Source organism: Ascaphus truei, chromosome 7 (genome assembly GCF_040206685.1).
Source record: "Ascaphus truei isolate aAscTru1 chromosome 7, aAscTru1.hap1, whole genome shotgun sequence".
Classification (NCBI taxonomy): domain Eukaryota; kingdom Metazoa; phylum Chordata; class Amphibia; order Anura; family Ascaphidae; genus Ascaphus; species Ascaphus truei.
In genome coordinates, this window is record NC_134489.1 from 93,956,808 (window position 1) to 93,973,190 (window position 16,383).

Sequence of the window (16,383 nt, forward strand, 5' to 3'; positions counted from 1 at the left end):
TTGAATGCTTTTGCAATGTCAGTGGGGTTTGTCAGAGTAATATCCCCTTAGTGATATTACTTGGTTGTTGATGGTTAGGAGGCTGGAATATATTGTTGATAACCTTCCAGAAGTTAGCTGGGTTTGATGTATTTTGGTGGAGATTGTCAGAGTAATATTGTGCTTTTGCGTGCCTTGTTTGCCTTGTGCACATGTTCCGCAGGCATCTGTAGTGATTGAGATCCTTGGTAGTGCCAGTTACTTTGTAGCTTTTCCACAAGGTATCCCATAGCTGGTAGAGTGCAATAAGGTCAGTTGTAACCCATGGAAGGTTGGCCCGCCGTACCCTTATTTTGTGTAGTGGAGCATGGGTATCGCAGAGTTTTAAGAACTCGGATTGGAAATAGTAGGGCGCAGAATCAGGGTCGGGAATTAAATCGATTATGTGCCATGGGCAGTTGGTAAGGTCACCCAGAAACTGTTGTGGGTTAAAGTTTTTAAATGTTCTAGTGAGGAGAACTTTAGGGCTTGAATGGGGTGGTTTAATTTTCCTTACACAGTACACTATTGCATGGTCACTGAAAATATCAGGAAGGATGCCAGAGGATTGGATTCTGCTGGGGTTTGAGGAGAGAATCCAGTCTAGCTAGAAATGGTTATGCGATTTCAGGTTTGTCCGTGTGGGTTGGGAAATGAGTTGTGATAGGTTAAGTGACTTGAGTTGTATCTGGATTTTGTGGTTTTCAGGGTCAAGCCAATTGAAGTTGAAATCCCCAAGAACTAGAAGCTCACTCTTCTCATTCAGAGAGGAAATGGAGCCAAGAAACTGGGTGATATCAGTCAGGGATTGTAGAGGGGCTTTAGAGGGGCGGTAGATGCCAGCGAGCAAGATGGGTTTAGAAAAGGGGAGGCAGATTTTGCCAACTTGAATTTCAAAAGAGCGTGGGCTTGGGGGGCAATTTAACAGAGTAAATTGTAATGTGTCTGCAATATAAAATAACACCCCTCCTCCTCTCTTTGACCTATCTCTCCTAAAAATGGAGTATCCCTGAATGGCGATATTTGCATCAGGGGTTTTAGGGGTTAGCCATGTTTCTGTAAGAATGATGGCTTTGGGTTTATGCATAAAACACCATGCCCTTAGTTCGTCCAGTTTGGGCAGCAGGCTCCAGATATTTATATGGGCGACAGATAGCCCTTTTTGGAATTTAAAGGTGGAATTCTCAGGGGCATGGGACAGAGTTGAAATGGGAGGACCTGGTTAAGTTCAATATCACCTGCTAAAGAGAGTAATAGTATGAGTAGAAATTTGGGTAGTTGTTTGCAAGTTGTAAATTTGTGGTGTTTGCCATTAGAGTGAGAAGTGGTTGGTGTGCTGGTTTTTACAGTTCTCCACCAACATTCAGTAGATAGTGCAAGGCTTTTGAGTAGTCCAGGGTGTATGGTGATGTTGGGTGTGGGCCAGGATGGAGGAGTTTGTAGTGTATAGAGGGAGTAACATCTCCATGAGGCCACGAGAAAGACAAAAGTTAAGATACATAGCAGGTTCATTATGCCCGAGGTAGGCAGTGCTGCATGGAGCTGTTGTGAGCAAAGTGAGTGTGTGCAAACTAAACAGCAGGGGTGTGCCTGTTCCTTGTCAAATGTTTTGCTGCATTGCAATGCTAGAGTCAATTCAGGGTTTCAGTTGGCTGAGTGGGTGTGGGAGGTATTTTGTGCAGTCAGTTTTGGGAGAGGCTGCAGTGAAATAAGTTATAAAGGGGTGGGGGGTTAAAATATGCAGGTTAACAAGCATGGGATCAAAGAGTGGTCATATAAGCTCACTTTTTGTTGCCTTGAGTAAGAGAGTTTGCAGAAAGATGCACCGCTCACCTCTAGTCAATCTATAGTCTAACTATATATTGTCACTTAAAATGATCACTCTTAAGATGCCAATGCTATCCTGCCAATGCAGGGGGGGTATTTGTTTTATACATCTAAAGCAGTCACATGACCCTCCCCCTGTCCCAATAAATCAGCTTGTTCCAGTTGGTCAATTAGCAGCACACAGTTAAGAGGGGGGGGGGGGGGGGGAAATCCACCTTTTGATATACAAACATACCAAGAGAGATCAATAGTACAAGCTGGGAGGGTAATTCTTTTAAAACAGGACTTGCAGATCAGGGACATACCAAGAGAGATCAATAGTACAAGCCGGGAGGGTAATTCTTTTAAAACAGGACTTGCAGATCAGAGACATACCAAGAGAGATCAATAGTACAAGCCAGGAGGGTAATTCTTTTAAAACAGGACTTGCAGATCAGGGACATACCAAGAGAGATCAATAGTACAAGTCGGGAGGGTAATTCTTTTAAAAAAGGACTTGCAGATCAGGGACATAACATCATGATTACATCATGTTAGAACAAATGTATATTCTAAAGAGAATAACATTAATGTTAAGCTATGTTTTCTTCCACCAGGAGCATAGTTTTAACTATAATGGCCATTAGTAATAATCACATGCAAATGCTATGTAAATTAGGTGTTATCATAACATTGCACATCCACTAAAGCTCATTAAGGTTAATGTGGGGGCTTAGCACTACAATAGGTAGTTCAAACCTAAACTTGGCATTACTGATATCTGAGATAGGACTTTTGGAGGGTCTGAATGGGAGTAAAACCACAGTTAAATGTGATTTAACAAGCAGGGCGTTATTTCCATTGTCTTTATTTCTCAAATTGAGTTAAAGACCTACAGATGTAGCCAGCCCCGCTGTCCCTGGAGTCGCGGGAAGAAATGCAAAACACAATGGCTCCTGGGACAGGATAAATTGTGGCTGCCTAGGAGGAGGTCCTTTCTTCTAAATGGTTCACCCCACAGAGACATTTCCTGCTGCCTGATGATGCCAGGGTCAGTTAGTTTGGCTACACCTGAATTTCATGTCCGGATTGGAATAACACTAAGACATACTTTTCAACATCACGTTATTGGAAGGTAACGCAACGTTATGTAACATGATGTTAAGCCTATGCTTATAAGATGTAGATGCAGGCCATTCTTTAAGAATATAACGAATTTTGAGGATACTCGTTCACTTCGGAGAACATAATGTCCATTTATGTTTGAGGTAACATCACGTTATGAGTCCAGATTAAACAGAGCTTTGTCAATCTAGCCCTTGTGATTTCCTGAAATTATTCTGATTTAAATTTCTATTCTAATCTCACACAGCATAAAGACAGGCTCTAAATGTTTCAGCACGGTCCAAGCATGTACTCTTACTATACATGCCAGTAGATAATAACACACTAACAAAATAAATGTCCAGCTTGGAAAAAAGAACACAACATGTCTTACTTGTTGGAATAGATGTCAGAACAGGAGAGTGACTCTACTAGTACTTAAAGATGCAATAACAGTAATAAAGTGTCCTGTATGTCCCCTGTTTTTTATTTAGCAAAATCAATAAAATTGGGCTTTCTTACTGATTACGGGATATAAAAGTGAAATACTATGGGGTGGCCAAAGATGCGAATACAAGACAAATTGCTAATAATTGCAGATTTTGAAATTGCTTCTAGAGTTTTATATTTTCTTTTACTTATTATAAGTCCTTCAAGCAGTTATTTTTATGCTGAACTAAAATATGAAAATGTTATTGGTTGGTTTTTCATTAGGTTTTCCATGCAAGCAGTTCTATCATTTACTGTTAAGTATTTCATAGTCCAACTTGCAAGTTACAATGTACAAGCTCAATTTCTTTTTCTCTATTCTGACAACTGACACATACTAATAGAATATATCAGTTCAAACCTCCCACATTTTATAGATCTGCTTGAAATATTTAAATGTACAGTTATAGCTTGATATACACTATAGTGTACACATTGATAATATATCATCTAAAACCTATGCCAAATTTGGTATTGAGTAATTAAATAAATGTTATGTACAGTAAATTCAGTCAGGAGAATAATTTCCCAGTATATGTTAATGGTAATTATTGACTTACTTTAACATGTGTTGTCTAGTTTAATACTGTAGGTATTTGCCAATATGTGAAGCTGGTGTATAATACCCATCACTGGGATGCATTTTATTTGTCAAAATGCTAATAGTTTCTAAGCATAATTATAATTTATTTGCTTAATCTTACAATACTTCCTTAAATTGTTGTGATATTTACAAACTAGGGATGTGGGAATAAAGAAATTGGCATTGCATTGTTTTACAATCTGGTATTTGGATTCAATATAGAATTGGCTGTTTTCCTTGGCAAATCTGCATTAAACACAATTTCGAATGTTGCCAACTAAACAAGAGAAAAGGAAACACATATTGTATGGTAATCTTGAAATAAACAGTATGATAAATTTCTTGACAATGCGTAATTTTCAGAACATAACATATTAAAGATACCGTTAGACTAAAGAAAGGAGTGACAAACATGTAATCCTTTTCTTGTCTACTATTTGTGTCCAAAGAGATTGTCAGAAGATGCATGAAACCCAACCATGGTGAAGCCATTTATCTGAAAACATTACAGCTTCTTTGTGAGATGTTCATTCTTCTGTAATGGAATTATTCAAATATTCAAGTTTAGTATCACATACTGTATGACTGCTCCATATTAATATCACTCCTCTATCTCGCACATCAGAAACGTATGCTGCAGCTGCACTGAACATTACTGTTGTCTGGCCAGGCAGTTCAGTTGCAAATAATAAAAGCAATGATAATAACGTTTACATCCTTCTCAAAATATTTTGTGGTTTGATTTCATAAGGTGTTTGCTATGCCATGTTTTGCTTTGGAAAGATTCGTAATTGACTAGCAATGATGACACAGACTGTGAGAATGACCTACAGATGCAGTAATAATCTAAAAAAGTTCACAAAGGTAATATTTAATTAAAAGATTGTCCCAGTGATAGGAAGCAGTGTGTGCTGTAGTTCTGCTAGGCCACTTTTAATGAATGTGTGCCCCAAGCCCTAGTGTCATTTTTTCATTTTTCATTTTTTTTTTCATTTTAATCTCCACGGACTTTATGCAAAGACTAAATCCGCAATTGAAACAATTTTAGAGAAACTCATTTTGCCCTAGGTAAAAATGAAAAATAAATATGAACTAAAGTTGCCAACTATTACATGTGCTGCACATACTGTATCTTATACATTTAATAAGATATTTCTCAATTGTGTGTCATAGGAAGAGTAGGCTAGTGGTACTCAGCACAGCTGACTGCACTTCTTCAGAGTTCCAGCCATATCGTCAGCTTGTAGAATTGAGCCCTTTCTTACTTTGTGCCTTTGTTTTGGCTGCCTTATGCCTTTGGACTCTGGCTGTTAATCATACTTGTTTTAGCTTAACTCCTTATTTAGCAGCTTTGTGATTTGCACCTTTTGGGCTTATCCCTTTATTAAGATTTTTGAGGTCTTTTGCTTGGGGGCTAGGATTTAGGGAGAGGGAGGCTAGGATTTAGGGAGTCTTTTAAACCATAGGGAACGGGCCAGAAGAAGGGGTTTATCCCTGAAACGTTGCTCCCCTCTTTGTACCTTTCGCTTTATCCTCCTTTACTTCCCCCCCTCCACCCTCTCCCCCTTCCCCCCCCTCCCTTATCTTTCCGTCATCTACATCCTCCATTTTTTACCCTTCTCCCTTAGGTGTCTTTTAGCACTTTGAGTTCAGTTTACTCCCGCATCTTGCATTCTGTGTACCTTTGTATTATATAGTTTCACATTAAATATTCATTGCATATTTATTGCAGGTTATCTGTTATTTTTTCCTTTTTTGTGTGCTGGGAACCATATTGTTCCGTAAAATACCATTAGTTCCTTTTTCTCTTGGAAAGGATGTCCCATTAAGTGATTTCCTTTATGCAATTTAACATCTCTGTAAAACATAAAAACCAAACATGAAAAGATTAAGAAATTTGATTCAGGCTTCTCAATCAAGCGTGGAATCATTCAGCAAACAATTGGTGCGCAACAAATGCAAAAAAAAAAGGACAAGTTAACAATAAAAAAAGATGTGCTAATACTTATAAATCTTATTATTATTTGGGCATGAAAAAGCTCCTCTTAAAGTATTTATTTTATAGACTGACATTTAAAGATGCAGCCATTTTCTAAATGACTATTTTTACATTATGTTAACACCACATGGGTCAGTTTGGAGCTTGACAAAATTGATGTATGCGTTACATCTTCCGTGTGGACTGAAATTGATAGATACTTCTTTATTTGCTAAATAATGAATGTGTGTTAATATTAAATGATCCATTTGTTTATTTCAGAAACACCTAAGGGCCTATTCTTGTAGCTTCAACAGTTTTGAGCACTTCTTGAACAAGTTTGCATGTGTAGCTATTCAGAAAGCTCCGATAAAATGGCAATCTCACTCGAACCCTGCTTCTTCCCGATCGATAGCACTCCCACTCAGACAAACCGAGCGCTAGCTCCAAAAATGCCCAAATTGCAATTTTTTGAGAAAACGAGCCAAAGATTCACAGCGAGGCTGCAACTCGCAGGTTCTGATCGTGCCATCTGAAGGGTGGGGAGATGGGATCCGCGATGTGACTCTGATGGAAAGAAAATATTTTTATGTTTGCTTTCCGAGTTACAAGCCCTGGAATGGGGTGATGGTATCACCCTGCATTGTTTAAATCTCCCGCGTCACATGACCGGGATATTTAAACTTTGCTGAAATAACGACATCCTATACCAGGGCCTGTAACTCAGGAAACAAGGGGTCCCGAGGTTAAAATGAACGCGGTTCAGCTTTGGAGACCACCTGCTTCAATACTGTGTTATTAAAATAAAATAAAAACAGTGCGATCGCCTCTAAGAGCTGCGCAGGGAGATGCAGTGCTCTCTGTGCAGTTCTTACAGACTGCAGGCAGATCACAGGGGCAGAAAAAGACAGAGATAATGACACTGCTATCCTGAGCGGTATGGGCATTTTCTACCTAACGGTATCTGACTTGCGATAACTCTTTCTGAATACTGTGATACACAAATGTCAGACCGTGAGGTAGGTCATACCAAAACATACAAAATGGCAGGGATTTTATCAGAGCTACTAGAATAAGCCCCTTTGGGTCATATGTATTAAGGCAAAATAGGTACAATTATGTGGCAAAAACATTGCTCCACATGTATGAAATAAAAATTCATTTTTTAATTCTATGGGATTATTTTCTGTGATTTATATCGGGCAGTGTTTATTGCCCCAGAATTGCTCCATCTCTGCATTGATATATCTGGGCCTTAGTATTTCCTCCACATTATTTGTGTTCATACCGTATTTATTTTGATTGCTATTGATGCTGTAAATACACATGCTTGACTGTGCATTATATTATTAGAATTATTAAAGCACTGGTGTTCTCTGTAAATACTTATCTACATTGTGTGTGTGTGGTTTCAGCTCCTAATCCTTGTGCTGCTGATCATGGGAAGGGACCATGCTCTCATTTGTGTTTGATCAATTTCAACAGAACTGCAGCCTGTGCGTGTCCCCACCTAATGAAGTTATCCTCTGACAAAAAGACGTGCCACGGTAAGATCTTTAGCTGGTTAAAAATGGTCATTAGAGCGGAAATTTGAGATTGCCTACAATGCCCTGCATTAAAATATACCATTCAGGACACATGAATGTGTTGTTCCCACTGTTTAATATCCTGTAAGCATACAGTACTCAAAATATATACAGTATTGTTAACATAATGTAAAGTTACTACAGTATTAAGAAGCCTAAGAAAGAAGGCAACACCCACATCGACATAAAGTAACACCCTTCTAACTGTTACCCCATGGCACAAATAATGTATACAGTAGCCTTAACATTACGTGTAAGTTTAGTGGTAGAGTTCATAAGTATGTATGACATTGTTTAGATCTGATAGTAATAACTGATTACTTTATCTATGGAAAATGTATTTTTGTAGTGAGCTGCATTCATGTGTGCTTTCAGTCTGATAACAATCATCATACCACAAGGTTTAGCCTTTGCGACCAACAAAATGATTACAATTTGTTTTTACGCACGAGAATCCTCCACGAAGCTCAAATTTGCAGGAAATTCGGTGCACTCAGCAAATCGTGGAACTGTCAAACCTCACCTCATTAGTTTGTGTCAGGCAGGTTGCTTAGAGTATCTCCAAGGTTGCATGTCCTCCAAGTGTCACTGACCTTATCACAGCGTATGCTAATATTGCCTTTTTATGCACAATGCTGAAAGTGAGTGATGATAGTGCCATGGATATATAGCTGCATTTGCTTGGACATGTAGCTTCATTTTGTTTATCTCAATGTTGAGAGTCTGACATTTTTCAAATGTACATAACCATAGAGAGCATTTTCCTAGTATTAGAAAATGTTACTGAAATGATAAGCCATTGCCAAACCTTGCAATCAGTCTGATTTCTCCACACACCACTGCACATTGTTTTCTTTTTGATAGTTTACAGCATTATGGTTTTTTTTTCTGCAGTTTTAATGCTCCCACAGAGATTGCTAAGAATTTCTATTTGTGTTAACATGGTATTAGAGCCAGAACAGGAAATGCTATTTTAGGGCATGGTTTATATGATAGTCATTTTTCTGTCACTCAGGTTATCCATTTATAATTTCTCATGCCTTACAGGCACACATCCCAGTTGTCTTGCTTATTTCTTCAAACATGACCAAAACACAACTTCTGCTTCAGGAGATAACTACTGTACATAAATAGTCTGGTTGGTCAATGTTAAAAAAAATAAAAAAAAGTTCAGTGATGTACATTCAAATGTTGTTCCTAGTGACTCTAAAATCATCACATGTTTATCAAAAGTTACCATGTGTATACAGTACAGTAAGTGTGATTATTAATGGCTAGAACATCTGTTTCATCTGAAAATGTTTTATACTGTATAAAATTCCCAGCTGATCTAAATATAAAGTCATGCATCCTTGAGCAAACTTTTTTGTGTGGCAGAAATGAAGAAATTTATAGTCTATGCAAGACGGTCAGAGATACGAGGAGTGGACATAGACAATCCATACTTCAATTTCATCACTGCTTTCACTGTACCTGACATTGATGATGTTACTATAGTGGATTTTGATGCAGCAGAAGAACGGTTGTATTGGACTGATATAAAAACCCAGACAATCAAGCGTGCCTTTATAAATGGAACTGGCTTAGAGACAATCATTTCCGGAGGTATACATGTATTTTATAACAGTTTTAAATGCACATTTGATATCCAAATAGTATGTGTTGTTAAAAATGTCCATACTACTGTAGACTGATCACGATTGGGAAAATGATTAGATGAATAAATATGTAAGCTATTAAAGCAACACTTCAGTATTATGCACGAGTATGACGTATTATTGGACCAAAACAGCCTTGTTAGCTGGACTGTAGTGCTCTTGTATTTTACATAATATTATTCATGTTTGATCATAACATTTGATGTTCTGCTGTTTTGTTTTAAAATTGTCAGAGCTATTCCATTGTAACAGCACAACTACCTCAATAATGCAGTGATTGCACAAGAATTGTTACGTTACCCTTTCTTTGTGTTCTAAAGAAATGTACATAGCCCATTTCCGGTTCACCCATGATAATGAAATAAGTTCAAAAGAAAATGAAAAAAGGGACTGTAACTAATGACTGCCAGGGTTAAAAATAGAGCTGATCTAACCTGAATGTTTACAATATGTCTGTTCCATTTGAAGAATATCTCACAGTCTGTCAATCTATTGAGAAGATTCTACCACCTCTTCAGTACTGAAAGGCTTCTTCTTAGAGCAAATATGAACTAATAAAGTTCACAGTTGACTGAAGCATGTTTTCAGTAGTAGTGAAACAAATGGTTAGGCAGTGGTGATCCTCAAGCCTAACCCTATGGTGCATATCTAGTCAGTATAGGTGTACCCTATGGATTATCTCCAACATCAGGTAACGCCATATCTTACTTCAGTGACTCACACATATCAGTTTAAATAATCTCTTCCAGCAACTGTTTATGATTCTTTAATACCCCACCATTTAACATATTGATCACAATAAAGCCTGTGTCATCTAACAAAGTAAGACATATATATCTCTTGGTGTTTAACATTTCATATCCATTATTTGTGTTATTACAACACAATAACTTGAACTGAACTTGTTTCTATTCCAATACTACACCCGTCTCCATCTGGATATTATTTGCTAAATTAATTTATTTGTGTTCTCCTCATTTCTGTTTTGTGTCCCTTTATGCCTGGCTATGTTACCTACAGTATTTATGTATTTAGTTGCTAAATGAATTACAATGATTAAAATGATGTTTTAGCTAAAAAGAGGAAACTTTGGAAATAGAGTATCATCCTTAGGGATTTGCACATAATACATAAATGTACAATGTGTAAGTACCCCATAGTTCATATAAAGTAAATATTGCGCCAAACATTTTGGTTACTTTTAGTTACTTTGTATATGTCTCACTTAGTAACAATATATCTAAATATTTAGGGGTAGGGTTACTTAAGTCACGTATTATAATGAGATTCATCAATATTTTCTTTTATAATTCTCATGTGACTGTAAAGCTTTAATTCAATGTTTGAAATTTACTACACAAGACATTAAAGTATCTTTAAAGTATCTGGTCATAGTAAATGGAATATGCATGACATATAGATCCTCGAGGGTCTAGTTCGATGGGTTTATTTCTTCCTAATGGTCTCAACACAAAAATAACTCCCTTCTGCAACCATGGGACAAAACTGTGCACTTTAAAAAGCAGTTGATGGCAAATGCACATTTGTAACACTGGGTTACAACTGAGAGAGGTTTTGCACTGTGAACTTGCGGCTCAACAGAAACATTTCTGGAGAAGTCCCTAATTGCACAAATTTACTATCTTAATTTCCATGTCCTTAGTCTATACGGTAGGTCTGCTTTTTCTTTTCCCCAACATGTATTCTAGTGAATTATTATTGACCATAAGTGTAATTTAACGATAATTGTTGCTACAGGATTTGAACTTGCTCAGCAGTAAGACATTAATGATTATTAATGTCCTGAAAAGAGCCAATAGGGGATAAGATTACTATCTTGTTCATTCTTTTGGTAACAATAAAGTGTAAATTGAATTTTACCTAAACTAGAAAATAACAATCTTGTTAACCAGAGGTTACAATTTCCTTTCCATGTCTTCAATTATATGTTCCAGACATCCACAGTATTAGAGGGCTGGCAGTAGACTGGGTATCTCGTAATTTGTACTGGATTAGCTCTGAATTCGATGAAACTCAAATTAATGTGGCCAGATTGGATGGCTCCCTGAAAACATCAGTCATACATGGAATTGACAAAGCACAGTGTCTGGCAGTTCACCCAGTCAGGGGGTAAAGTATGATTATATTCAATATCATTCTATTCTTTAAATTATGTTTTGTTAGATTTTCCTTATTTTAAAAATCAAAGTTAACAATCACAAATGTGTCTTTATTTGCCAGTTGTGCAAGACGTCTCTTTAACCTCCCAATAAAAATTTTAGTCTAGTATGATAAGACATGGGACCTACAGTAATAATTGTTTTTATATGGGTATGGGAATAGGTGGGTAGGGATGGGCAAATCTCCCCAAATCCGTTTCCCGAATTTTCTCGCTTTTTCCGCCCAAAATCCGTTTCACAGTATAAAATCCGCAAACGGATTTGGTTGGTTTTAATCAACGCAGACTCATCAAAAATCACCATTAGATAAGCCGTGGACAGATTTGTAGAATCCAATTAACAGATTCAGCAATCCATTGGCAGATTTTAAAGGTGGAGTCTACAAATCTGTCCACGGGGTTGCAGAATCCTCCGAGTGCATTAGTAATAATAATTTAAAAAATCCACAAAACATGAATCGCTCTTTTTGACATTGATCTGCTGAAATCCGCAGGCCAAAGGAACGGGCCGATTCGCTGCGGATCCAAATTAGCCACCCCAAAATTGGCCATTTCTATTGGTGGGTTGTAAACAAAATACATGTGATACCATACTTGTAAGACTAGTGTTTTTGTGTCTAAAAATAATCTTTATAAGATCTTCTTTCATGTTTTCTGTATATTCTGAAGAGAGCTTTTATGTGCATGAGCGCTAAAAGCTTTCTGCTACATCTTTCTACCACATCTTTCTACCAGTTATATAATGGTAAAATGGTTTTGATCAAATGGAATGATTTAGGCTATGTATCAAGGTCTTTGGGGCCTTGTGTATCCAGTTTTATGGTAATGAGACTGTGAAGCCCTTTGTCACTATACAGTATAACATAAACTTGCATTTATTGCTAGAGGTAAGCAAAGGTCTAATTTATGAAAACAAGCCTGGCGTTTGAAAAAATATTTTCTATTTTACAGAGAAAAAATAACTAAAACCTACATAAATAAAAGAAAATGCAAAATTTTAGTCAAAAGTATTTTGAGCTCATAAAAAGCCTCTCTTCTCAATCAGCATTGAACCTACATTTGCAACATTCAAAAGCACTTATCTTCTAAACTACTATAGATCGCAATGTCGATCCTGATTTGAATGACAAGGACATGACACAGGGATTTGATTACAGTTTATCACTTCTCCGGTACAAATAGCTTCTTTATTTTTTTTTTTGTTAAAGCAATTTTTGGGAAAGTTGCACACATTGGAAAGTGACAGTTGGGGAATACTGAGAACTTTGATCACTGGATGATACCTATTGGGACAAGAACACCAGAAAATGGATATTTCATTAACATTGCTACGATAATATTCTTGAAGTCAAAGAAAATATACTAACTTTTTTCTTTTTCTGCTGTAATTAGCAACTCTGAAGATTTGTCAGTGACTCATATCTGTCTGAGGTCTAAATGAGGAAACTGGCACATTAGTTCAGTAATTAATGCTTGTCTGGTGTTTTTCTGAAAAGACTGATGTTTAAAGAAATACTGTCTTTTTTTTTTTTCATATGCTATTTTCGACTTCTTATAAATGTGCCGAAATGGTACTTGACACATATTTTGGGCTTTATCTTCCCCACACTGGTTTTATAAATATACAACTATTTGTGAGTTATAGCACATGCTAAGAGACAGATTTTTTTTAAGGCATTACATTGAAGTTTTTCTTAACAGTTTAAGAGCTGAATATGCCAATTGTTTATAAATATTTCACTTTGCCTATCTCCTAAAGAAAAAACAGTAGTAGCTCAACGTACTCCAATATTTAAGTGGGCAAAAACATTATGACTAACTATGATTTACTGACTCGTTTTTATGGCTAAAATAATTCCTAGGAAATTATACATTTGAATGAATGCCTCCCTATGTATTTTTCATTTTTTTACACAAACATGAAGCAATCAGCATTATTGTAGTATGTTGAGCATTTGATTATTTTACAACAAATGCTACTGAACTGCGTTGACAGCTTGATGTAAATATTTGCTTTTAATATTACTGCAATTCTATATTGCTACAGGATGTCAATGTAGTTAAGTATGGTTTTCTATTTAAGTATAGAATCTCAAGCAGTGTTCATCGGCCCTTATTCAGTATGCAATGAAGCCACCTTCCTCTTCTAGCACAAGGTAAATGGCTTCAAAGCATATTTAATAGGAACGATTAGGAGCTATTTTTCATGATGTCACGTGACTTACGTTGTTGCTTTTGTTATTAAAGGAAAATATTCTGGACGGATGGAAATAGCATAAATATGGCAAATATGGATGGCAGTAACAGCAAGATCGTCTTCCAGAATCAAAAAGAACCAGTTGGTAAATACATTTTCCTTTCTTTCTTTCAAGTTTTGGAACAATTAATACTATCTACTCAATTTTCCTCTTTTTTTTGCCAAAAGAATAGAAAAACCTTTTGCAATTTAAACCTGTAGAAGTTTGTCTTTAAAGATAAGTGTTAAAGGTAATGTTTTGGTTTTTTTTCATCCAGCTTACAGATAATGATAATGTATTTATGAAATACTGCTAACATTAAGCAAACTGTCTCAAAAGCATCATTATACACTCTACAGTACGTTTAATGAGAAAAAATAAACTTAAAGTTTTAAAACTATTTTAAGGGGCACTACATCAGGGAAAATAACATGTGGGCTTTCATACACAGTACCATATTACCCTCGCAGCACTGTCATATTTAAACACATTAGAAATTATTTAATCCAGTTAACAATCTGTAGCAGAAAATTGGCCAGACAAGTTACCACCTTGGACCCCGTGCATCACTTATACAAAGAAAAGGGGGGGGAATACATATAAGAGATGTATGTATGTCTTTATTTATATAGCACCATTAATGTACATAGCGCTTCACAGTAGTAATACACGTTATAATCATATAAATAAATAACTACAAATAGCAGATCATGGAAATAAGTGCTCCAGACATAAAAGTAACATTATAGAAGATGAGTCCCTGCTCCAAAGAGCTTACAATCTAATTGGTGGGGAGAACATTCATAGACAGTAGTGCATCTCTGAGACAATTCTGGTAAGTGCATCTGCAGGGGGCCAAGCTTTATGTATCGTGTTTAGTATTAGCCACGGTGCTACTCATATGCTTCTTTAAGCAAGTGTGTCTTATGGTGGGTCTTAAAGGTAGATAGAGAGGTGCTAGTCGGGTATTGAAGGGAAGGGCATTCCAGAGGTGTGGTGCAGTCAGTGAGAAAGGTTCAAGGCAGGAGAGGGCTTTTGATACAAAGGGGGTAGAGAGAAGACATCCTTGAGCAGAATGCAAGAGTCGGGATAGTGCATAGCAAGACATTAGGGCTGAGATGTAAGGAGGGGCAGAATTGGATACATAATAAGCTGGTGGGCAAACACTATGAAGAATGAACACATTGGAGTTAATCATTAAAGTGTGATAATGCCGATGGGTCACTACTCTTTTTCTAGTCAGTGGGAGTCTCTGAGCAGTCAGCACCAATTGGCACTATCTCACTTTAATAAATAACCTCCTTTAGCAGAGAGACACAAAAAGGGAAGATGCTTTTTTTGCTCCAGTTTTCTTCCACTGTTGCCATGATAAATGAAGCATACACCAATGTAGTTGAAATGTAATTACAATATCAATTAAAATATCAACTTCAATCCCTTTTAAATGGATTGAGCACATTTGAAATATTTTAGCATTTCAATGAACCTGCCTGAGATGTGAATGTGCTCATAAGTGGTATTTTTATTCATTGTTTGTTTCTAAGGCAACTTGTTGCGTCATTATTATTGATGCATAATTAATACTTTTTTAGTCCCCTATAAAACATTAACATATATTTCAGAAAGCTATTGTATGGCCAAGTTGATTGCTGCTGTATGTTTACATTCCAAAATAGATTTAAAGTATTTGTAACTAGATATATACTATTATGAATGTAAATAAAAACACACATTGCAGAACTGTAGTCACTTCTACTCTCTAAATATTCACAACCTTAAGGCCAATTTGCCTGATTAGCGTTTATATTTCTTTTAAATACAAACAGTAATTTATTGTTAAAGATAACACTCAGAATTAAGATGTATGCCTTAATTTTACTAGAACAAACGCTCGCAGCAGTTTCTATAATGGTGTTTAATTTAGTTACTGCTTATTTTGCCTTGCATATTATATATGCATCGTGGTACATTTAGCCTGGAAACATCGTTCTATAATTGCACTTGTACAACATGGTATTTAATAAAAACTCACAATAAATATTATTCTGCCTGCACCAGTTTATGTTACTTTGATGCATCACACAGATTTCACTCGAATGAGTTTGTCATGTTGCTCGCGGTTAAAGCAAATCCAAGAAAAAGAAAATGAACTCATGAATTTTATTATTAAGATCCACCTAAATCATATTCATGATCCAATTCAGGGCATTTTTCATATTCAACCCATTCAGTGTTAGAGGTGCCAGCTGTGCAATTACCATCCATTGTTCTGCAATGCTTTGCAAATCTATCAGTTCTAAAGTGGTCATCTATATGCTTATCCTTGTGCACTTACTTACTAATCAGCATTTTATCATTTCCAGAGAACAGACTTTTTAAAGTCACAGACGCTCCTATCTGTTTTAGAATTTAGCAAAAACTGTAAAATAAGTCAGGCCGTTACTGAATGGAAGCAGTTGGGGGGTAAGGGGAAGGAGGGAGAGGGGGGGGGGGTGGCTGAAGTATAAATGATAACTAAACAGTGCTTTGCAGATTTATTTAGCAGTGATGGGGTTAAAAAAAGATATAAATGATGGACAACTTTCGGATGTTCTATACTACGATAAATTGCAAACCTCATGCTTGGTGTTTTGTTGTCGGATGAAAATAATTATGTATCTGGATCACATGCTAAGCATTGTTCTGATACGAGGAAGGGAAAAAACAGTATATATCATTCATGTAGTATAAAGCAGCACACTGTTT

The 16,383-nt window shown here is 36.5% G+C and overlaps 1 protein-coding gene across 1 annotated transcript in view; it reads left to right on the plus strand.

Moving 5' to 3' along the window:
• Positions 1-16,383, plus strand: part of LRP1B (LDL receptor related protein 1B) — a 1,102,312-nt gene that overhangs the window by 711,519 nt on the left and 374,410 nt on the right. The window contains exons 28-31 of the mRNA XM_075610066.1: positions 7,394-7,525; positions 8,942-9,169; positions 11,178-11,352; positions 13,649-13,743. Of these exons, the coding sequence (XP_075466181.1) occupies positions 7,394-7,525; positions 8,942-9,169; positions 11,178-11,352; positions 13,649-13,743 (630 nt within the window). The remainder of the gene's footprint in view (positions 1-7,393; positions 7,526-8,941; positions 9,170-11,177; positions 11,353-13,648; positions 13,744-16,383) is intronic.